Raw genomic sequence first — 23,572 nt, forward strand, 5'->3', positions numbered from 1 at the left:
AAACCACGAAATAGGAACCACGAACACTCTTGTCGGGCAGTGCCCGCGGTGCTTGACAGCGGCCTGCTACAGCTAGCCGTGTTGTGTTTGCCCGACAATGAACCACAAAGGGTTAATCCACCGGTTTCGCCAGCATTACCGATGCTCGAGAAGATGAAACAACGCCATTGAGGCTAGGCTCATGTGTACACAGATGATCTCGATGACTTAATTTGTTGCTGGGGATGATGCTGTGTGGGTGACTGAAGAACTTGATGACAGCGCGATCGTCCATGAAGCTTGAGAAGAAGGCGGCCCAGAGGCGCCATTCTCGAATGAGGACAGTGATGCTGACATTTCCCCGCCGGTGCCTATAAGTTCTGCAACAGTGAATGAATACATTACCGCCTTAAAGGACCTTGCATTCTCGAGGAGACTGCCAGAAGAACATGTCGGTAACTTGGAGAACTTGGAAAAAGCCACCAGAAGTTCTACACCTGGCCATAAACAAGCAGCTATCACCGAGTTCTTTGAAGTGGTGCGATGAACCTGAAAGCTTTTTCTTATCTTTTTTTTAGTGTGTGTGTGTGTGTGTGTGTGTGTGTGTGTGTGTGCGCGCACGTGTGTATGTGTGTGAAAGCCCGTGCATGTCTGTGGGCATTCGGGCTTTAAAATCACTTCATGAGAGATTTCGGCATACATACCACTTGTGTGTTCATGGTAAAAATACAACTTATTTTGATCTGCAGTCATTGTTTCTTTAGATGTTGCTAAAGTTGTTTCATTTTGGTCATAGTATGCCAGGTTAGAGGTAATTAGGTTTGAACAATTTAGCATTCTAAATGAATCGTACATCACGCCAGCGTTAACAGCCATGCCAGCGTTGCTATCACCGATGTTGGTCTTCACGCCACCCGAATCAATGTGAATGCGGCACTGCACGCTGTAACAAAAGGTGCTGGTGATAACTTGCTTGCTATCTAGAGAATGAGGTTTGGCAACACTTCATCTGCACAGTTGCTGATAATGAATGGTAATGCCTTTCGAACTTCGCTCTTCTCCGGCCGAAGCGACACAGCTCTCGGTACACTCAGTCCAGTGCAGACGATGCACAGCTATCGGAGTCATCATAGCGAGTGTAAATCTTAAAGCCGTTTAATAGAACTTCGCGGTCATTGTTCACTCTGCAGCAGGTTCGACGCCAATGCAGCTTAGCATGTTCGTTTAAGCAAGCAGCGGGCATACCTACTTGAAATGAAAAGGCATGTTCGCTAATTTGTGCGCAATTTAAAGTTGAGCCCACCTACAACAAACTGCTGTAAAACAACCACTTTTTGATGTATTTTCGAGTTCATTATAAACGGTTTGACTGTATACAAACACATGTAAAACTAATATGTGCATGTGGTGAGGGGGGGCACTGGAGTTGGGGTGCGGGGTCTGGCTATGTCATTGTGCCAATGTAACCAACGATGACCAAGACAAATAACCAATGCAAAAAGATTGAATGCTTAAGAATAATCGTGCGGTTGTCTCTTCTCAAGTATTCCGTCTTTTTGCACTGGTAAACCAGTCTTAAACATGAATCAACTCGTTCAAGCAGCTGTTTCAGCAAATGTTTGGATACAGTGATCAATAATAAAAATTTGTCACACAGTGAACCTTTACTATCTACACCTATACTAATACACATACACATATATAGTTGTGATTCTTGAGACTACATGGGCACTGTGTTCATGCTGTGCCATTTGTGTTTCAACACAGTGCCCCCTCTGAGAATCCTGTGAACAACATTGCTGCCTCCTCGAAACAAGGAAATGAAATCACATGCAAACGAAAATGTTTTGAATGAATCCTCATCTGATGACAGCTGTGCGGAGCTTTGTACAAAATCGAAAAGTGATGTTCGCTCATCAGAGGAGTCTGATGACATTCAAAACTTAAAGTGAAGCCTGCTTCAATCTGCTTTTTATGCAATTTAAGAAATGAAAGAGCACTACCAAATCAAATATTTGTGCCATCTGATATAGAAAAAAAAGTACAGGCTGAGTGGAAAGAAACTTACGGTAGATTTGGTATACTTTTCTTTGTTTTTTTTACAGTTGGAAAAAGGTTAACAGACTGGCTGGGGTACATATTACAAGATGTGTCTAGTGTCCCACCTGCACCTAACTAGAATAAAGCAAAAACAGTACGGTGTAATGATCATGTAGCTCTGACTCAATGAGGACTTCACAGTGAAGAAAATTAAGGCAGCTTCACACTGAAGGAAGTGCAAATCTGGGCAGCCTTCTTTCTTTATTTTCCTGTTTTCTCTTTATTTCTATTCCTTTTCTTTTTCTTTCTAACATGCTTCCTCTTCTTAATTCTTTTACATGACTTGTGCTGTCAATATGCTAAGCTATATGTACGTAGTTTTCCCTGCCCTAATAGAATCACACCAAGCTGCTCGAAGAACAAGAAGACTTATTTTTGGACGAGTATGTGCCCAATATACTGGCTCTATGCAAGGACAAGTGATGATGACAGCAGACAGCAGCGTGGCCCCCCAATGTGCTCAATAATGTAACCACTACTCCGGAAAGTGAGACGGCATACGGTGCTCACATGTGAGGTGCTGGTGGCTGGAAGAAATGTCCCAGGGGCAAGCAGCACTCGAAGGCAGTAGGATCACAGTGGCAGGCATTGAGCTCAGTACGGTAGTTGGGTGCCACATAGCATGCCTGCTGCTGCACCCAACGCACCAGGTACAACTCCAACTCTCCAAACAAGCTGCACAGATAAATGGACAAGGATTCAACAAATGAATTCTTTGCATCATGTGAGGCAGTGATTCAATAACTGGCTTTATATTATGCACCAAAAGTCGCCATAAGTTCTGTGAAACATCATTACCGTAAAATCCCGAGCAAGCACCCTTCCCTCTATGGTAATAATCTAACAAGATTTGAAGGTGGAGTGCTTGATCAGTCTGGAGTGAAATTCAAGATGATGGAAGAAGAGCCACTAAGAATAAAAAATGCATACTTGTGGTTCCAATGAAACACTTTATTGAGTATGCATGCATTTACTGTTTCCAAAATAGTGAATGAAACATCGAAAACTGCAGGAGGGAGGGGGGGGAGGGGCTTGCTTTGTCATAAACGCATACTTTTCGAAGAAAGGAGGGCATCGCTCTCTCAAGATTTTACAGTATAATAAAATCAGCTATACTCAGCCATTTACTTCGTAATATCAAAACATTAACAAATTGGGAATTTTGACATAAAAAGTATTGAGCTTCCCATATGAGTTTATGTATACCAAACCCCATGATGATGTAGTGGTATTTTGTGGTGCAAAGGCTAAACCTGGCCCAAGAGGGCCATGTCAGTTTGTGTTGTAGTGTCGATGAACCATGAGTAACGATGTGTTTATGATAACGTGGCTGTAAAAATGCCTAAAGCAGATATACAGTCGAGCCCACATATAACGGCCCCACTTAAAAAAAACTTTCGCTTAAAACGAACAATATCTGTGTGACCGTGAAAATATACATTGGTTCAATGGCACAAAATCCCACTTACAACGAACGTCTCCGAGCGCCGCTGATCGGTTACAGCGAACGGAGTCAGCAGTCTGCCGACTTTCCGGGAAAACAATTTCGACTACCGATCAGGCATCGGCGAGGTGCCCATACATTCTTATTGTTAAACACCGACGCTGCCTCCACGCCCCTCTAGTCACCACACTCCCCGACCGCTTTTGTTACACACCCCTCCATCCTTTGTCCTCCCGCTACTCTGAGCATTCCGAATCGCCAGACGAGGCCCGTGTTTTCACACTGCCACCAATCTTTCGAAGACCGGTCGGCCATCTAACCCGTTTTTGATCTGTCGTTGACGCCGTCGGCCTGGAGTGACCAGACCATTTGCCAACATCGTCGGCCACCGACTGTATCCGATAGTCTGCGTCTAGTGCACGTGTGTATGCTACCACACAGACTCTGATAATTTGCGATTCGTTTCGTGTTTAGGACTTGTTCTCGCTCACTTCGCACTCGGCTCAGCATGCCTTCCGTGCGTGCGGAAGCACGAAAACAGCTGTTAGTTTGCACAGACGGAATCGCAAAATATTGAAGTTCATGAGGCCACGCAAATCCACCTGTGCAACAAAACAATTTTTTGACCCCGGCCGCCGATTCTTCGAACACCGCCGCGCGCACCGATTCAGGCGGCCATGCAGTCTTTCCAAGTTTTTCTACGTGCGAGTTTTGCGGACCTTTCAAGCAAGCTACCCAACCTGCCTCTTTCCAGTGTGTTGTGGTTGTCAAGGTCGCCCTCCCTCCACATCCTCCCCTCTCTTTAACGCAATTCCTTGCCCTTCTCTCGCAAGTCTGCTCTCCTCTCTTGATCACAACCCCTTCGCCCGTCTCCACCGCTCCGCGACGCCCGCCACGCTGGCTCGAATAAGTTTATTTTTCTGACTGGAAACAGGCCCAGAGCTGTTCCACGCGTTCTGGCATGTGTGTCGCGTGTATGCGCCTTGCTCGCTCTTGGTGTGAGTGTGTGGTAATGATGGCCGACAAGAGGACTAGCACGCTTTTTTTTTCCTGCCGCTCAACAAAACGTCGAAAGTGTGACCCCTTGGTTTGAACGTAATCTGTGCATTAGGTGCCGCGTTGCGGAGCGCTTGCTCATAGCTGTTGACCACCTGGCAGCCTACTTGCCGCTTCGGGCGTCCCGGTTTTCAGCTGTGGAGATGGTGAATATTTCGTGGGCGGCAGTGACCGCTACATGCGCGCGAAACTGTTTTCGTGAGGCCGACTTCGTCGACGTCAGGCCCGATGCCGAGCCTTAAGCTTCCAAACAGGACCCCTGCGATGGTGATTTGTGGCAACGCGTCGTCAACTCCAACCTATGAGAGTGGGTGGGACATCTGTTGCGATAGTTTAATTACGGCCAATGATGATGCCGACACTGCGGAACCTTGCACAGATTAGGGCATTGTGAATGAAGTACGTGGCAAGTGCGATTTGGAGGAATCGAATTGTGAAAACGATGAAACTTAGGAGTCAGTGCCTCATGCAGCTTATGCCACGGGCCTCGACGAACGAGCACCCTGCCGTTTTAAATGAACTCGAGAGCCCCGCCGCAGTGGTCTAGTGGCTAAGGTACTCGGCTGCTGACCCACAGGTCGTGGGTTCAAATCCTGGCTGCGGCGGCTGCATTTCCGATGGAGGCGGAAATGTCGTAGGCCCATGTGCTCAGATTTGGGTGCACGATAAAGAAGCCCAGGTGGTCGAAATTTCCGGAGCCATCCACTACGGCGTCTCTCATAATCATATGGTGGTTTTGGGACGTTAAACCCTACAAATCAATCAATCAATCAATCAATCAAACTTAAGACCGCCCTTATGTTTCTGCCATTTGAAACACGTGCATCATGGACTTTTTGGGGCATAAAAAGTATGTGTTTTTACTCCCAACTTTTTTTGAAAGCTGTGTTTCATTTACTACGAACTTCGGGATACAGCGTATGAATGCCGCGTCACGCTCAGGTTCGTTATAAGCCGGCTCGCCTGTATACAACAAATGCAGGCTTTATGAATGTTTTGGGGGCAGACATTGAGTTACATTTCAAAGTGATTAAAGGTTCAACGAGATTAAAGGTGGTTCACAAGGAATGAAAAACTGCACTGTCGTTTCATGAAAATGGCGCCTGTGCCTCAACATTGCCCTTGACCACAAAGGCCTGAAGACATGTTCCATTTAAAACCTGCCGCAGTAGCAGCCTCTCCTGAACCACAGTACTGTTCCGGCAACGACACGCAATTTTGGACATTCATTTAAAAAACTTGAAACAGAGCCTGTGCTAAACAAGGGGTCGAGGAACAGCACTGGGTGTAGTGGTATCCTTTGTTTATACGCCAGGTGAAAATGCTTAATGTGTCAAGTCTGCGGCTTTCCAATGGCATGTGAAGGACTGTTAATGTCTCCCCACACTTGCCACAGACAGGGGGATCATTGCCAAGCAGCAGGTAGGTGTGCATATCATATGCATGGCCTATTCTTAGTCGGCTGTGAGTGACCTCAATTCGTCGAACTTTACTACAAAAATGCCATTTTCCTATCTGTGGTTTGATTAGGTGAAGCTTGTTAGAAGTCCTAGTATCCCACAATCACTGCCAGTAGTCCCTCATTTTCTTACCCACAAATGTTTTAAGATCAAAGGCAGGAAGACCAACAGAAGGGTTTCTAGGCTTTGTCCCTATAGAAGTTGTCATTCTGTCTGCGAGCACATTGCCTTCAATACCCCTGTGAACAGAAACCCAGAATATTATAAAACTTAGTTCTGCTATATACGCTTCACACAGAACTGAAAAGATAACGACAAGAATTGAATTGTTGTCTGTTTTTAGCGATTTCAGAGCTTTCACAACACTAAGCGAGTCTATATAGATAACTGTCTTCTGTAGCATAGTACTATAAATATATTTAACAGCAGAAAGGCGTGCATAAGCTTCGGCTGTAAAAACGCTCATCTGTGGGTGCAGTCTCTCACATTCCGAGAATGACGCACCCACGGCCGCATAGGACACGCCCGCATTGGATTTTGATGCATCTGTAAAAAATTCAGGGCATGAGTACTTTGACTTTAGTTCTTGCGCACGCTTAGTTTCCTTCACAAAAGACATGTCACACTTGATTACCTGCCACTGCCAACCGCCTCGGAGGGGGCATTAGTACATGCTCAAAAGGGACATCCACTTGCTTACATCCATTTCTTCACTTGGTATGCCAAGATTGTGAATGGGATCGAGCATTTTCAAAGCACTTGGAGCAGCAGAATATGGTATGTCACAGAACCATAGTCTAAGCGTGTGTGTACCAGACTTTTGCTAAGCTTTATGAGGCATGCTCTATCACTACACGATGACGTGTGTGAGAGTATTTTAAGGATGCTCATGGTTTTAAGACATTTGTTGTTTAGGTATTTTACGTGTGCTATAAAAGTCAGCTTTGAGTTTAGGACCACACCTAAGAATTTTTGTGGTGTGTTCAAAGGTATAGAGTGCCCTTGTGAATGGACCATGGGTTGAGGAGTTAGGCTGCTCTTTCTTGAAAAAGGAACGCAGAAATTTTTTTGGACGTTCAGTTTAAAACCAACCTCATTGACCCAGGTTGCCAGTTTATTGAGACCTAACTGTACGCCCCTCACATACTGCAAGATTACAAGATCCAAACCCCATCTGAACGTCGTCGATATAGACTGAATAAAATATGTTCCATAGAATGAATGACCGTAGAGAGGACAATTTTACTATGAAAACGGTACAACTTAATACCCCACCCTGTGGTACACCAGTCTCTTGGATAAATGACTTAGACAGAAAATTTACTAATCTGATGCAGAAGGTGCGATCACTTAGGAAGCTTTCTCTTGACTCTTAAAATGTTACCTCGAATACCAATTTCTGAGAGGTCACGCAAGATTCCGAATCGCCAAGTAGTGTCATACGCCTTTTTCATATTACCACAAGGAACTGTTAAACCACAGTACAATACAGATGTCGTTAACGAAAAGGAACGCTGATGGCACCGCTACGAAAGATGAAGCCAGCCGGAAGGCACGAGCTGGCCCAGCATGTGCACGAGCTTTTACGAAGCGGCCAATGCATGTGAAGAAGAAGACGACAGTGTTCGAGACAGAAGCTCACGAAGACTACGAACATTCGGTTCTTTTTCCTAACTGCTGTGCAATTCCTTTGGCTTTGGGCACAGGTTTGTCCTTATTAAACCTTACACCTTGTAAATATAACATCCTTGTAGTGAGGCTGTTACATTTGTTACATTTTCTGGAGGAGGTGCGGGGTAAATGATTCTGAGCCCCACACATAAACGAAGTCAAAGCACTGACCAGCCGGAAGCCGTGGAACTTACACTGGTGCACCAACGAGTCAGCCACCGTATTTAAGTGGATGAATGAAAGCAACAAAAGGGGAAAAAGGCAGGGAGGTTAACCAGAAAGACATCCGGCTGGCTACCCTACACTGGAGGACTAGGGAAGAGGGCAAGGGGACTTGCCAGAATTCGGACCCTACACTAAGGGATTAGGGATGGGGACAAGGGGACTCGCCAGAATTCGGATCACTTTTCTCTGTGTGGAGAACATTGGTGAGGGAGACAAGCGACACTGCCACTATGATGAGCCGAGTTACACCGGGACAACTAATTGTAAGCCAACCTATCATTCCATAGGTGTTCCAGGGTGATCCATACGAGGACGCCGAACACTGGTTAGAACATTTCGAGAGAGTCCAAAAGCTAAATCAGTGAAACGAGAAAGGCAAGCTACACGATGTCTACATCGTGTTGGAAGACTCTGCGCGAGTGTGGTATGAAAACCACGAGGCATCTCTGACATCGTGGCAAAGAGTTTCGGCGGCAACCACTGAGTACGTTCGAGAACAGTGATCGCCGGGAAAAGGCAAAAGCAGCTCTTCTTACACGAAATCAATGAACAAACGAAACTGTCGCGATGCACATAGAAAACATGTTCCACCTTTTCAAGCAAGCTGACCCCGGCATGACGGAAGACAAGAAGGTGCGTTACCTCATGCATGGGGTAAAGCAAGAGCTGTTCGCGGGGCCTGTTTGCAACCCGCTCCGAACTGTTGCAGAGTTTCGGTCCGAAGCAACAATCATTGAAACGATATAGCAACAGAGAGCCTGGCAGTACAAACGCGACATAGCCAGCACATCAGCAGGAGTCTACTCAGCAGCGTCGTGGATAATCTTCACACCTTGCGAAAGCTCGTCTGGTCGGTTGTCCAAGAGGAACTGCGGAAACTTCAGTCACCTAATGTAACCCCCGAGTTGTCTCTCACTGAAGTTGTCCGGGAAGAAATTTGGCAGGCCATGAGGAAGCCAAGGAATGGTGTGCCACCGACACGACGGGCGGCAATGTACTCTGAAGTGCTCAGGCGACCTGCTCTGCACCGTGCGCCATTCGAGACGCCGACTACTTACGTGCAGACAACAGGCCGTCTGCCTCATAATGTAGAGGCAGCACACAGTGCACCTCATGCGACAGTGGTGACAACTTGAAAAAGTGATGTATGGTGAGACACTACACGTAGGCCTTTGTGCTTCCACTGCGAAGGGGCTGGTCACCTATGCTGGCATTGCCAATACCGTCAAGCTGGTCTTAGGGGATACGCCATCAATGCCCCGTGTCCACGAAATGGCGAGAGACCACCCGATATTGAAGAATACTTATGCTTGCACCACAACTTTGACCTACCTTGTTGTCATCAACCGTGCTCACCATACCCCATGCGCCACTGCTCGCCCAGCTCAAGTCACTTCCCATGCACACATAGGCATCGTTCGCCTAGCCCAAACTCTGAAAACTGAAGAGAGCGACCTGTGGAAGCGAGGCTGCTGGCGATCTGAACTATGAATATCCTCCACTGCATTACCAATGTGATGACGACGACGAATGTTTCCAGGTAAAGAAGCACGTTCGTGAGAAAGCTTCAGAATTGCCGTTGGTAATTGACGGAGTAGAGCTCAACGCTCGATATCGTTGCAGATTACTCAGGAAAGTTTTGACCGAATAGAGTAGACGTCAAGTACGTACGGCAAGTTGTCACCTTATAACGCCTCTCGGCAGATGCACCGCAAGAGTTCGGATACGGGGCTTCACTGGGGTCGGTGACTTTGTCGTTCTGCCTGTGTGCTCGAAGGAAGCCATACTGGGAATGAGTTTCCTACAAGCTAATGATGCCATTACTAATTTTCAGAGGTCAAGCGTATCATTTTTGATGAAACACACTATAAAGGTAGCATGAGCAGATGAGTGATTCACCACTCCACTAGGGGTCGTTGATAATGACGTAACTGTACTGCCACGGAGCAGTGTAATGATTCTTGTCGGAAATGATACATTTAGCTACTACGAAAGTGTGGCAGACAGCAACATGGATGTTTTTTGAAAAAAGGCATTTGTGTGGCACGAGGGATGATCTAGCTGCGAAAACGAGTGGGCAGACATCTTTCTGACAAAATTTTGGAAACGAATCTCAACACATTGCAAAGTAGATGGCCATAGCCTTTCTTCGTAAGTTCTTTGAAGTGAGGGAAATATGCAGTCTTGAACCGACGTTAACAGATGTGAAACCCCTATATGATGTCTGCGACACAATATACGTAAATCCTAACCTTCCAGAGATTCCACGCCAACAGCTATACGACCTAGTACAGGAATTTGGCAGCTGTTTCTCCAATAGTTCAAAAGCACGACGCACGAGCATTACAAAGCACAGCATCATAACGGACGAGACAACCAGGCCGGTATGCCAGCACTTGTATCATGTTTCACCAAAAGAAGGGAAAGTTATCATGAAGCAGGTACGGGAGATGCTTGAAGATGATGTTATCGAGCCTTCTAACAGTCTGTGGTCATCTCCCGTGATGCCTGTCAAGAAGAATTATAACATGGTACAGTTTTGTGTCGACTGCAGGAAACTGAATACTGTTACTAAGAGCGATGTATATCCCCTTCCACGCATCGGCGACACGTTAGATCTACTTCGGTGTGCCAAGTTCTTTTCATCACTAGATCTGAAAAGTGGATACTGGCAAATCGAATTCGATGAATGTGATTGCGAGAAGACTGTTTTTGTTACCCTGAACGGACTATATGAGTATGATGCTTCAAAAATATATATAAAACATTATTTGAAGATAATTCCATTCAATTTCCTTTCAGACTTCATTAATTGGCTTTACACCCAAAACCTTACTTTTCGCACAGCTCTATTATAATTAAAGCAAGATAAAACTGGCAACATATTTGAGTATATTAAAAATGTTCACAATAGAGGGAGTGCAGATTAACTACAGATATCAGTACCAACCTGAGCTGCTTCTGGGCAAGGGCCTGTCGCAACTGCTGCGTCAGCTGCTGGGCTCCGTGAGGCAACCGAGACACACCACCTTCCACAATGTATCCTACAAAGCAATTTTAGATTAATATGGTTACTTCACATGCCGCGTACATTATAGACACGAGGAGGCATGCCCCTTCAGCCACCGAGATATTTGCTGGAAGGCTGAAAAATCATTTATTTCTTCAGGATAAACAAGAAAGTTGTCATTCCTCTGAAAACTTATACAGCAAAAGCTTGTAATTCTGATTTCAGGGACAAGAAAAGATCTACAAGTTAACCGAATGCTGAATTATAAAAAGTCTTAGGGAAACATTAAACAGATGTCTATTACATCAATGCACATTTGTTTTCCTAGTGAATACAAAAATCCTGTATTTATTTTGTATAAGAACAAATCAGTCACAATTTCTATCATCTCGAGGCTTCATTTACAATGCTACTACAGTGCAAGACTGTCTTAACTGAGCTGAAACATTTTCAGCTCCCTTCTTTTATTATGTACTGCCACTACTGGCCGCACTTCTCACTTATGATGATAATGCACTCAAACTTCGTTATAATGAAGTTGAAGGGGAGCCACAATTAATTTGTTATATCCATTATTTCATTATATCAATTATAACAGCTTGTGGCAATGTATGCTCAGGTGGGCGCACACCTATAAGCATGCAAAGAAGGAAACCGCCTCGCAGCTCATTGTACCGCTACGCGACCACGCGTGCGACGAAAAATAAACACAGTCGAACCCCATTAATTCGAACACGCTTAATTCGAACTTTCGGTTCATTTGAACTCACACTAAGGTCCCGTCAAAGCTATGTGTATTCCAATAGACAAAAACGCCCTGTAATTCAAACACGCAAGCACTTGCGACGGTTAATTCCAACATACCACACTTCAAAAATGCTCTCAGCACCATGCCCAATACCGCGGCGGCACCTCTCGATGCTGCGTGCGAAGAAAAAAAAGAAGAAAAGGAAAGAAAAGACTGTGGCGGATTGTTTGCTCTCTCTCAAATTCCGATCTGCGACGCGTCTGTTCCACCCTTCTCCCTTTTGCATCTCTGCACATAGAGACCCTTCTTCTTTTAAGGCCGTGCGCGGCAAAAGAAGAGAAAAAAAAAGAAAGAAAGCTATCCTCCTTTCTCGTTGCAGAGGGTAGCAGCAGAGACGCATTTGTTGCCGTCGTCATTAAGGCGCGGAGAGAGAAATTGCTTTGCACCGTGGCGCCGCTTCTCAGTCATGTGACCAGCTGAGCGCTTCCTCAATCCTCTCCGCTAGCTGTGTGAGGAGGACCGCTCTCTCGGCCACGCGTGGCGTGGCTGTAAGGTCGGCGCGGTAGTACTGAAAGAGCTGCGCCGAACGAGCATCAAACTTCGGAGAAAATGATATACTTAACACACTACGATCGGTAATTTTTTTATAGACTATTTGATAGACTAATTTAGTTCATTATATACATTCACCAGTCAATTTTACTTCATTACAACGAGGTTTAAAATGCATGGTTCTCAATGGAGCTTTCAAGAGGAACTTCATTTACTTCATTAAATCTATTATTTCGTTATATCCCGTTACATTATAACGAAGTTTGAGTGTATTTTTACCAGTAAAATGGCCTACGTCTACTGGGAGCAAAGAACATGTCTGAATTATCCAATTTTTCAACTAACGAGGGTTGAATAACAAGCGTGGAGAAAGAAACTACTTTCCAGGCTGCAGGTCCTTTCCTGATGTTCTGTCCATATCCAGTTTCATAATTTTTCAAGTAGAGTGAAAGCTCCTTTAATTGCAGCTCTTTTAAACAATTTCATGTGAAGTTAGGATTTCACTTCCTAATGTTTACCACACCATAACATTTGTTCAAATAGGCTTGGAGCAATCATTTTTGTTTTGTTGCACACAGCCATCATTCTAGATTATAATGATATATTGATAGAATTTGTAACTATCATTATTCATCATTGTAACTATCATAACTATCAAAAAAAGGATTTTTCCTTCCAAGGAACATGAAAAATATGATACAAAACAAGAACTGCGATGTATCAAAAAATAATAATTATATATTTGGTACCAGCACATCAAAATACATAAAATGTACAAGTTTCATAAAAATTGATTTGAAATAAAACAAGATTTATCTCTGAAGCAGGGTCTCTCCTTAAGCTAAACTAATTTTCCAAGATCACTGGAAACTAAAGCATGATTGGGATTGCCCACTACCACAAGAACAGCTCACAGCATGAAACCAACCAATGCAAACAACCAAGACATATTTCAGTTTGACGAAAGTCTAATGCGCTGTTAGTCAGCATTCTTTTATTGAGTCTCTTAACGCATGTCGGAGACACCAAAGTTTTCAAAGAGCTTGTTGCAGATTGCTTCGACGTGCATGTGCAATTTTAGGTTTGCTGTGAGAGTTACACCAATGTATTTAAACTGCACAACATATGCTATATTTACACTGTGATTAGTATATCTAAAATGATGAGGCTATTTCTGAACAAAACGTCATGACTACAGTCTTTTTGAAGTTCACCAGGTTGCACTCCCCTTACAAGACCACACAAAAAAAAAAAAAAAAAAAACACTATTCAGCGCAGTTGGCCTTGAGTATTAGGAATGGTTCTACAGATAATGGAGTTGTCATGGAGTTGTCAGCATCTGTTCTAAGTTTACTTATCAGCAAGAATTTCTTCACCGTCACTTATAAAATAATAAACAAACGTGGATGAAGCACCGAGCCTTGAGGCCCTTGCTGATGTGATATTACGTCGGATGACTTCGCGTTGTTAAACATAAAAAATTTTGAGCGTAACATAAATTAATGTGCTATCCAATCAACCAGCTTGTTGCCAGAGGATTTGTAAAAAAGCTAGAAGTTTAGCGTGGCAAACCATGTCAAAGACCCTTGAAAAGTCAGTAAATGTAACATCAAACTGTTTCTAGTCATTAAGGAAAGAAGCAGTGTCTTGCATAAATTGAAGCAACGGTGTAACAGTAGAGTAGCCAGCAGGAAAGCCTTGCTGTGATCGTGAAAGTATATTGTGTGCGTTTAGTTATTCCAGAACATATTTGTTAATGATATGCTACAATAGTTTAGACCTGCCAGAAAGCAAAAAACATTGACCGATAATTTGGTATTACGTATTTGCTTGTTTCCGGATCAAAATACGGGCACGATGTTTGGTAATTTCCACAGCAGGAGAACTGCTGCAGACATTTTTTTATCTTTTAAACATTACAGTTAGATCATTAGCCCATCATTCTGAACACCACTTTAGAGACACATTTAGAATACCGTCTGTGCCAGATCCTTTTGAAACCTGAATATTTATTATGAGGTTATGTACTCTAGAGAAGCTTAATTCATTATTAAAGGAATAGGTAGTTTGCTGCACTGAGAAAATGAAGGAATGATGCTGTTATCGGTTTAAAAACCCCTTTTGAAGTAAACATTAAAGGCACTTGCTATAGCTTCAGTATTCCAGTTGGACAGGATAGTTGGATCAAGAATGAACGACAAGTGCATAGATGATGCAGGACAAATCAACCACTAGAACCTGGATTAATCTTTTTCAAAAATGTAACCAAGGCGTTGCTAAGGGTAGCGCTCTGAGCCTCTTACATTTTAAAAGCTTCTAATTTACTTTTGATTTAATTCAATGAAGCGTTACTATTACACTAGGAATGACGATTCTTACATAAGTACTTTATGCAACGAGTGAGATGAACTCTTTGTGGTACCATGGGTGTCTTGGGTTCCATTACATTTATTTTGCTCAAATATAAATTTGCTGCAACATTCAAATTCCTCAAATTGGGCTGAAGTGTCCATGACAGAAATGTCATCCACTTTTAAGAAGTACAAAACAGTTTTCATCTCAGGTTTTTAGGAGAGCACACTAAGTTTCAGGGGACTTGAATAGTTTTATTGTCGGAAAACCCTCCGACGACTTCACATTTTACACAGGACGGTAGGAGCATGCAGTCCCACAACGAACTTAGGTTGCAGATAACTCGATCTTTTTCATCTGATTTCACTAAACTGCAAAAACTCTGGTGTATGGAAATATGGCCACTCCTGGGAAAGGAGCACTGTTTGGGCACTGATATCATAGCATGTAGCAGAATAAACGAGCGGTTCGTTGATGCCTGCTAAAATAGCAGACGCGCTTTAACTCGCGACCATACCCTTGTAATTAAAGTTCACAGTTTGGAATCGAACCAAGAAGCCTTCTACCTGAGTATCTCTTCATACTCCTTTGTACAGCAAAGGCTGACAGGGCTTCCTTTACGGTTTAGGAGCAACCGACGACAGGCATCGCATGTGCAGTGATGTTATCCCATGCGCCAGGGGCGTAGCCAGACATTTTTGTCGGGAGGGGTTCACACAGACCCAACGGGTGGTGGGGCACAGGCATCAACCTGTGCCCCACCCCCCGTCGCTTCTCTGTATGTCACTATTGGCGGTAGTTTGAGCAGACACTGTACATGTACAGTGGAACTTCGATTATACGTCCCCCGGTCCTGCGACAACCCACGTTTTACGACGAATTGGCTTGGTCCCGGCAAAACTCCCATAGAACTAATGTATTGAAACCCTCAATTTTACAACGCAATTTTACGCCGGCCCCGCCTCGTACGACGCTTAGCTGGACTGTCCGAGAAAAAAAAAAACCTACGATGACGCAAGCAGGCTGCCACGCCAGCACACTGCGGACGGATGAAAAAAAGTCAGGAAACTGATGAACCGAGTTCGTTCCCCCGCACGTTCTAGCACACTATCCGCGCTGCCACTGCTGCCATTACAAGGCCTCTTCAATTTTTCGACACGCTGTCGGCCATAGCTAGCCAGAGCCAACGTTGCCCAGAGCCAGCCGGAGCGCATTCGTTTTGCTTAGTCGCATTGCACTGCGCACTTCAGTTGGGGCCTGTTTTTGTTTTGTTTTCTGCCTTCTTTTGGATGGTTTTGTAGTGACAGCTGTGAGCAGGTAACATGGCAGATAATTTCGAACTCACTTTCTAGTATGCGATAACTTTCACTACATTTCACGTCGTTGTACCGGACGTGTTGAACGGCGATTGTTGAGCCTGTCTACGTTTGGGACAGCCGCGAGAACCGGAACGAACCAGAGTTCGGCAACCTGGAGCTGCCTGGATCCTTCGCGAACTATGTTGGTGCCGACGACGACGTTGCAGTGTGCAGTGCAGTGTCGCTGGATGACATTATCGAAACTGTGCGTCCTGACACTGCGGGAACTTCCGACGAGGAAGAGATGGATGACACTGCAGAGGCTAGTGCGTCCGTTCCGGGGTAAGCGGACGTGTTGTGCTACGTCGAAAACATTCGGCGGTTTCCTTGCGCACGCAACGAGATCGGCGACTTGCTGCAAGATGTCGCAGCTCTCGAAAGAAAGCTGATGCATCGTGGCTGGGCAAACTCGCAGAAAAATTTTTAAAAGGTGAAAATAAAGATTTGTTCACACCTCCGGTAAAATGCGTGGTTGTCATCTTATCAAGTAATTTAATCTACCTTCATCGGAGCAGTGTAGATTTGTGCCGCGGACTTTATTACGCATTATGTGACAACTGTTATGGGGCAACAACGACCATCAGTGCCTATATTCTTGGGTTTTCGATTATACGATGCCCGGATTATACGACGATTTTGCGTGGTCCCCTGAAAGTCGTATAACCGAAGTTCCACTGTATATCAAAGTCATGAGACTACCCCCTCTCCCCATGCATGTGCTTGTGAAGACTGTAAGTAAAAGTAAAGTAATCGCTGTAAAATAAAGTAAACAACAGGTAGAGTGACTGGAGCAACGGCTTCTCGTTGCATCACTGAATGGACTACTCTTCGAAAACGCATCATTGCGATAACCAACCCGATAGAAGAAGACATCGTTAATCGCTGATATCTACTAGATGGCGTGGTCCTCGTCGTAGCGATTTGCATTTCACAGGTGAAGAATGGCTCCCCTTACGCAGCATGTTTTTGTACATTCGTACTTACATTTTGGCTTTGCATACTTTGCTGAGTGAATAATTTCTTACTGTCTATATTTGTGACTACATGCCTATGGGAATGATTTTTATGTTAAGCTCTATATGTCAAGCAGCACCACGCAGTGATAGCTTTTAGTGAACATTTTCTACTTTACTGCGCGCATCCAAGCCTGCCTGCAATACACAAAAAGTAATTTTTTAAAGTTATGCTGCACGCTGGCAATGCAATTTCGCACACGTTTTTTGGGCAGACTTTCTCGCAACTTTGGTTGACATTACAATCACACACTGACTTTTCATAGCAAAGAGGTACTGCTACCGTAAAGGTTTTATTGTGCAATCTGCAAGGGCAAGGTAATCATTGTTGAGAAATGTTCAGTTGGTCTCAATCGAAAATGCATCAGTGACTAGACTCTACCTACACGTCTGAAATAGAAATTGTTATAATTTTCTAGCTTTAAATAGCAACCTTTAAATGATGCCGCTGTTAAATGATCTAAAATGCAATATTAATGCATACTTTTATGTAGGTCGCGAATTATCCATATGCCACAGAAGCGAGAACCTAGCAACAAAAAACGCACTTCAGAACTATGTAACATGTTGTGTGCCATCTCTTGAGTGCGTACAAACCAAATAACAAAATTATTGAAGATAGAACTTAGGTGAAGATAGCAAACTAAGGAGTGAGAGCTGCTGCACTCGCTGAGCGCTTTCCACCATCAGCTCCAAAAGAATAAGTTCTAGCTTAAAATACCTTAGTCAAGACAGCGCTAAAATTTTTACGCTGAAAGCTACATTCCCCGTAAGTACTTGACAGCTGGCATTAAAGAGGGAACACGTTTTGTGACTTACTTGCTCGAAATTTTTCGGTATGTTGCGAATTTGCGACATCCGGCAGTAGAGAGTTAAAAGTTTACTATTTCGTCCCCGGTCCACGGGATGACGTACACAACGTACGATCTTTTGCAGCAATTATGGCACTCAATGATGGAAAGGAACCAAAGAACACAGACATGATTTGTAAACAAGGAATGGAGAGTACCAACCATCTGCAATGGGCAAGATGTCAATGCGTGCTCCCAGGTCGACAACCACACCCGATGTGGTGTTGTAAGCGTACAGAGCACAGATGGCCTGGTGGGTGACACTCAGGGCACCAACACCCACATGAGAGAGAAAGGCTTCAGCCAGCGCTGCCTGAGTCTGCAGGCTGAGGCTGCGTGGAACACACAACTGCACCTGCAAACAACGTCAGGGTAAGCAGTGATGTTGGCAGAGTGAACAAAAATACTTCTTTTTTTAGCGACACACAGCTGAGCCCAGCTTTCAGTTCTCACAATGAAGAAGTACAGAAAAGAAAAAAAAAATTGTTAGACCAACCTTCACTGCAACAGAGTTTCATGTGGCAACAAATATCCTGGTTTCAGTCAATATTTATTTGAAGCATAAATTTCTTCAATACCGCTATCAGTGAAAAACCTGTTACATATAACTTATTAAACTCAATACTTCAACATATCAATGTTTCTCCTTATTTAAGGTCGCTGCTTGATACAGATTCTGTCAAGCCACACTACAACAAAGTTGTATTTGCAGCAAAAAGCTTTGTAACAAAAATGGGTTATGAATTTCCTGCTGAAATTCCGAGTTCCCAGCAAGACTTCCAGCAGGAAATAACTCACCAGGCTGGGAATTTTTCATTTCCTGCTGGAAATGGCATTTTCAGGCGAGAATGTATTCTATTTCAAGCTGGGAACGGTATTTCCAGGCTGGAAATGAAAATGATTCCTGGCTGGAAAGCGATTTCCAGCTTGAAGTTTTCCAGTCTCCATGGGAAGTTATATTTCCCGCAGGAAATTTTGCAGCCTCATTTGGAAATATAACAATGCTCAGGAAGAAGTTATACTAAGAAAGAGCAAAAAGACAACCACCGGTTTGTAGCACGAAGCGACAAGGAAATACAGTAAAACCTCGATAATTCAAACTCTGGTTATTTCCAAATCCCACATAATTCGAAAGATTTCCATGGTACCGTACTTTGCAATCTAAGTTTGAGTGGATAATTCGAAGCTATGGCAGGCACCAGTCCGGTTAATTCGAAAACTTTGGGTACAATGTGCCAGTTTAAGATTGCAATTTCATCGCAAATCCGTCGAAACGACAGCTCTTAATAGCCACAAGGCAATGTAACGTAGCAACAAAAAAAATATTAGTGGTAGCTGAAGCACCCCAGCCTCGCTACTTCCAGTGCAAAGAAGAAGAAGAAGAAGAAAACCGTCTCGCGATCAACCAAAATGTGTGCCTGCAAGAAACGTGTTTCACTGCAACACAGCGGTGACGCGCGGGCAGCATATCGCATGTTTCTAGGAACGTCAGCGGGTCATGATTCACTCATTCTTTCTGGGATCATAAAGAAAATAATAAAGGACAGTTTGGCACTATTCATGATGTACCCGAGCCCCCGACTGCCGGTTGCTCCAGCAATTCGCACCCGTGCGCTGATGGCGGAGTTCATGCCAGCAATACCTACTTCGAAAACAAAGTTTGAAAGTTTAAAGGATCATTTTTCCCAGCCAGAACACATCGCGAGTTCCGTCATAGTGGTTGTTATTAAATTCCTAATTATACCAGAAAGAATGTGCGGATGGTGCAGACGACAAGCTGCCTGCGTGTCACTACTGTGTAGCAGTGAAGATGTCTTGTTTTCCGCAGGTGCACGATTTAATTATTCATGACATCACGTTTTTTGTTTTTTAGTGGAAGCAGTGAGGCCCACCATTTCCCCGTGTTTGAAGCAAAATTAAAACCAGGTATTGCTGGAAAACAAAACCCTTGGAGCCGCAAGCTAGCCGGCACAGCAAACAATGAGCACTGATTACAATGTACAGTTCTAAGATCCCTGCATCCCACATTTTGAATGCTCTGTTAATTCGAAAACCCGCTTAATTCCAAGGTTTCTCGCAGCCCCAACGACTTTGAATTAACGAGGTTTTACTGTATGTAGGGGTTTCAAAGAAAGAAAAGCTTCTTAGTCGTCGAAAAATTCTTCCTGGAACCCGGGCCCAATGCCTTTCCGGGGCGGTCGCTCTACCAATTGAGCTAACCAGGATGTAAGCAAGTGACAGGGCTAGGGAAAATTCATTGACAACTTCGAAGCACATGGACACAAGTATTGGAAATGAGTTCTGCGAAAACCCGCAAGGTGACGGAAGGTTTAAGAAAAGGAAGGTTTCAGTCAGAAAAAATCTGGCCGGAACCTATTTTCTGTCTCATAACCCAGCCAGGACCGGAAATGTTTTCTAGCTAGGCGAGTATTGTGAATTTTTTAAGGATGAAGGTTTCCATCTTCCCATTTCTCCTAGGTTCCTCACAATTTTTGTGTTTCCAATATTTCGTGTTTCCATTACTCTTTTCTTTTGCTCACCATTTGGCAGCCATGTATTCAATCAATACAATATCGCCAGAAGGTTCCCTTGGTATTGATTACTTCGGGACTTCCTTCTGTAATATTTATGAATGATGTCACTTGTATTTTCAGGATGTTACCATAAACTTCTTCCGCTTCAAAATGTTCAAGAAGCAACTGCTGCAAGCAATAGATTTAGCAACAACAACAACAACAACAAAAAAACAAAGGCAAAGCAATGAACACGATAGCAACAAATTGGAAGCTCACGCGCAGAATGGAAAGCAGATCGAAACCTGACCCGCGTTTCCATGCACGAATGAAGCACGAAACTTACTCACAGGTACAGATACATGTGAATAAGCGTCTCAGTTGTTACTTCACTGTGTCTGAAAAGCGGGTGCTTTTCAAAAACGAAGACTTCAATGATTACACGACCTTTGTGCTGTAATCATTGTTGGTCTTCCCCATTAGTCTTCACGGTAAACTACAACAAAATCGTTCCAGGTAAAGCCCGAGGCTGGCCAAGACGTACGATCCTCCCCTCTTCCCCACAGCGAGATAAGGGCGTGCAAGGGAGCGTCACTTCTTTCCTCTAAGCGGGGTAGTACGTAGAGCGCGCACTGCCGCGCAATGTGGCGACGTGCGCTCATTGAAACATCTTGCTGGTAATGCTGAAAACACGATAATTCCCCCCCCCCCCCAAGATGCCCGTGAGCAGCGATAAATGGTAGATATAAATAGCTTGTTGTTTGAACGGTGAAGGACGTGCTCCTCGCTGGCTCAGTGGTTAATACCTCGCACATACAATTGAGAGGGCCCAAGTTCGGTTCCGTGCGCCGGAGTCTTTTTCTGGGTTTTTTTCTTTCTCGTATTTTTATATATATAAATGCATATAAATATACGGTGAGTGACGTCGACGCTGACGGCGTCGGCAAAATCCAGCCGAGAGTGTCCATAAAATTGCCATCACAATAAAACCAGTTGCACACAGGTTTGCCAGACTCCCCAATTTTGTACTGATGGTCAGTCTATTCAGATAGCATATTAGTTTCAAAGTGCCTGTTGCACTAAGTCCCAGTAGCGTACATGCATATTTCATAAAAAACCTCGAACTGCAATAGTTTCTCGTATGACATGAAAATAATTCCTAACCTGGCTGTCTTTTCATAGCTGCACTATGAGAAGAAGGCAACCGTAACAATGCAGAAAACTGTTGTCAGCAACTAAGCTAGTATCAATCAGGCTTGCAAGTGATGTTGATCAGCGATGAAAAAAAGGACATGGCTGCTTGTAAGGAGATATTACAGAGCTCACCTCCCATGATCCAGAGGTTGAAAGAAGCTATTCTGAAGAAGGGGATAAATTTCCAGGGACAGCAACACGACTTAAGAGGTTCGCTTCTCATAAATAAAAGTTTATTTTTTTTGGCAGGTATGTGGTGTCATCATTGTCGCCCTTAATCTCATCATCATCATTTCTTAGCCACTGCCCTGCGCGTCTCGCGCAGCTCACGCATAGCTCGGGCTGCGCGAGCACAGAACAATTTCACCCGTTCGGCATGTCGGATGCTGGCAGCCGCCGCTGCCAGTGTCCGACATGCGTAACGTTGAATTTGTATGAGCATCCAGGGCTGCAAAAGCTGTTTTTTCTTTGTCTTCTTCATGCATAGGGATTTGCCAGTAACCGGAATGCAAGTCGATGCTTGAAAAAAATTCTGCACCGTGTAAATAATCAATGGCGTCGTCGATTCGTGTCATGGGATATACGCCCTTTCTAGTGATGTTTTTTAGAGCTTTGTCTTCCTTTCTTGCATGCTCTGTAGCCAGAACTCAAGTTTATTTTCAAGGCTGCGTCACAGCTTGCTTCTTCCGTTCTTCCATGCATCATGGTCTCCAGATGGTCAACAAAACACAAACACTTCGGATATTGAAATATTCTTCATGCGACAAAAAAAAATTATATACAGTGAAACTCCGATTATACGACTTTCAGGAGACCGTGCAAAACAGTCGTATAATCTGTGTGTTGTATAATAAACTAAGATTGTAGGCAGTGACACTCGGCCTTACCCTAAAAACAGCTACACATCACCTGAATAAGCTCACGATATGACCTTATGCTTCGGCAAGGAAGGTAGATTAAACTATTGTTGTCAGTGGCAGCTAATGGTAGCATTACATGGTTGAAGGTGGTGCAAACGAATCTTTATTCGAAAATCGAATCCAATGGGCATCTTTCTACCGATAAACAGAGTACAAAAATTACCTGCGTGTGAGAACGAAACCGAAACTACGCTGCTAACAGCCTCGCGTCAGAAGAGTCAGACACAGTATCATCACTATGCTCCATGTATAGTGATGGACCACAAGTTTGTGTACATGGAGGAAGGAAAGCTGAGGAGAGGCCCTCGCAATGTGAGCTAATAAACATGCCACAAGTGCTCAGAATGTTCTGAGCACGTGTAATATATATGAAAATATATATATATCTGGCGAAAATGAAACCTCCGAGTGAGACCGAGAGCAAGTTGGCTGTTTAATGTTTGGAAGAAGTAAAAAGCAAACACACGAATTAAAATTAATTGGAGCTAAAAGTTTAAAGAAGCCCACTACAGTCCTACAATGCAGTCAAAGCTGCTAGAAAACGTAGAAGTGACACTATCTCATGGCATCTGTGTGAAAAAGGACGCCGGAGCCCGGTCCGTTGTGCCAGTGGAATATATTCTAGTTTACTATAATGGTTATAGCCTACGCCGCTTAGAATGTGCATTTAATTAGATTGACCGTATTTACTGACTCAACTATTTACGATGTGGATTAGATTGGCTCTGATACAACCTGGATTGCTCTATTTACTATAGATTAGCATACCCACCTAAATTGCACATCTCTAGTGTATACTTTTGAGGGAAAAAAACACTACTACTCACGTATTTTGTGCACCTTGCATTTAACAATGACTAATGTCGCAAGAACGTAGCCTTACTGCATAATTTTCGTTCTTTCATTCTTTTCTTTTCCATGATGAGCACATGCATGCTGATGTTTCATTTCTCTGGACTCTGACGCTTTAAGTTCAAAAAAGTCCTCAGATGCCTGCAATGAAAGCTAGGGGTAGCGTTTTAAGCGATGACGTTTGAACATGTGCAAGCAAGAAGGAATCTGTCAGGGCGCAACAGCTCCCTCGATTCAATAGATTTATCACAGATGCTGGTGGGTTACCTCCTTT

General features: G+C 43.9%; 1 protein-coding gene across 3 annotated transcripts in view; it reads right to left on the minus strand.

Moving 5' to 3' along the window:
• Window positions 1–23,572, minus strand: part of LOC119163047 (uncharacterized) — a 512,110-nt gene that overhangs the window by 42,961 nt on the left and 445,577 nt on the right. For all 3 annotated transcript variants that reach the window (XM_037414982.2, XM_075874279.1, XM_075874278.1), the window contains 3 exons: window positions 17,982–18,174; window positions 10,886–10,979; window positions 2,590–2,754 (listed from right to left, as the gene is read on the minus strand). In XM_037414982.2, the coding sequence (XP_037270879.2) occupies window positions 2,590–2,754; window positions 10,886–10,979; window positions 17,982–18,174 (452 nt within the window). The remainder of the gene's footprint in view (window positions 1–2,589; window positions 2,755–10,885; window positions 10,980–17,981; window positions 18,175–23,572) is intronic.

Source organism: Rhipicephalus microplus, chromosome 9 (assembly GCF_043290135.1).
Source record: "Rhipicephalus microplus isolate Deutch F79 chromosome 9, USDA_Rmic, whole genome shotgun sequence".
NCBI classification, from domain to species: Eukaryota; Metazoa; Arthropoda; class Arachnida; order Ixodida; family Ixodidae; genus Rhipicephalus; species Rhipicephalus microplus.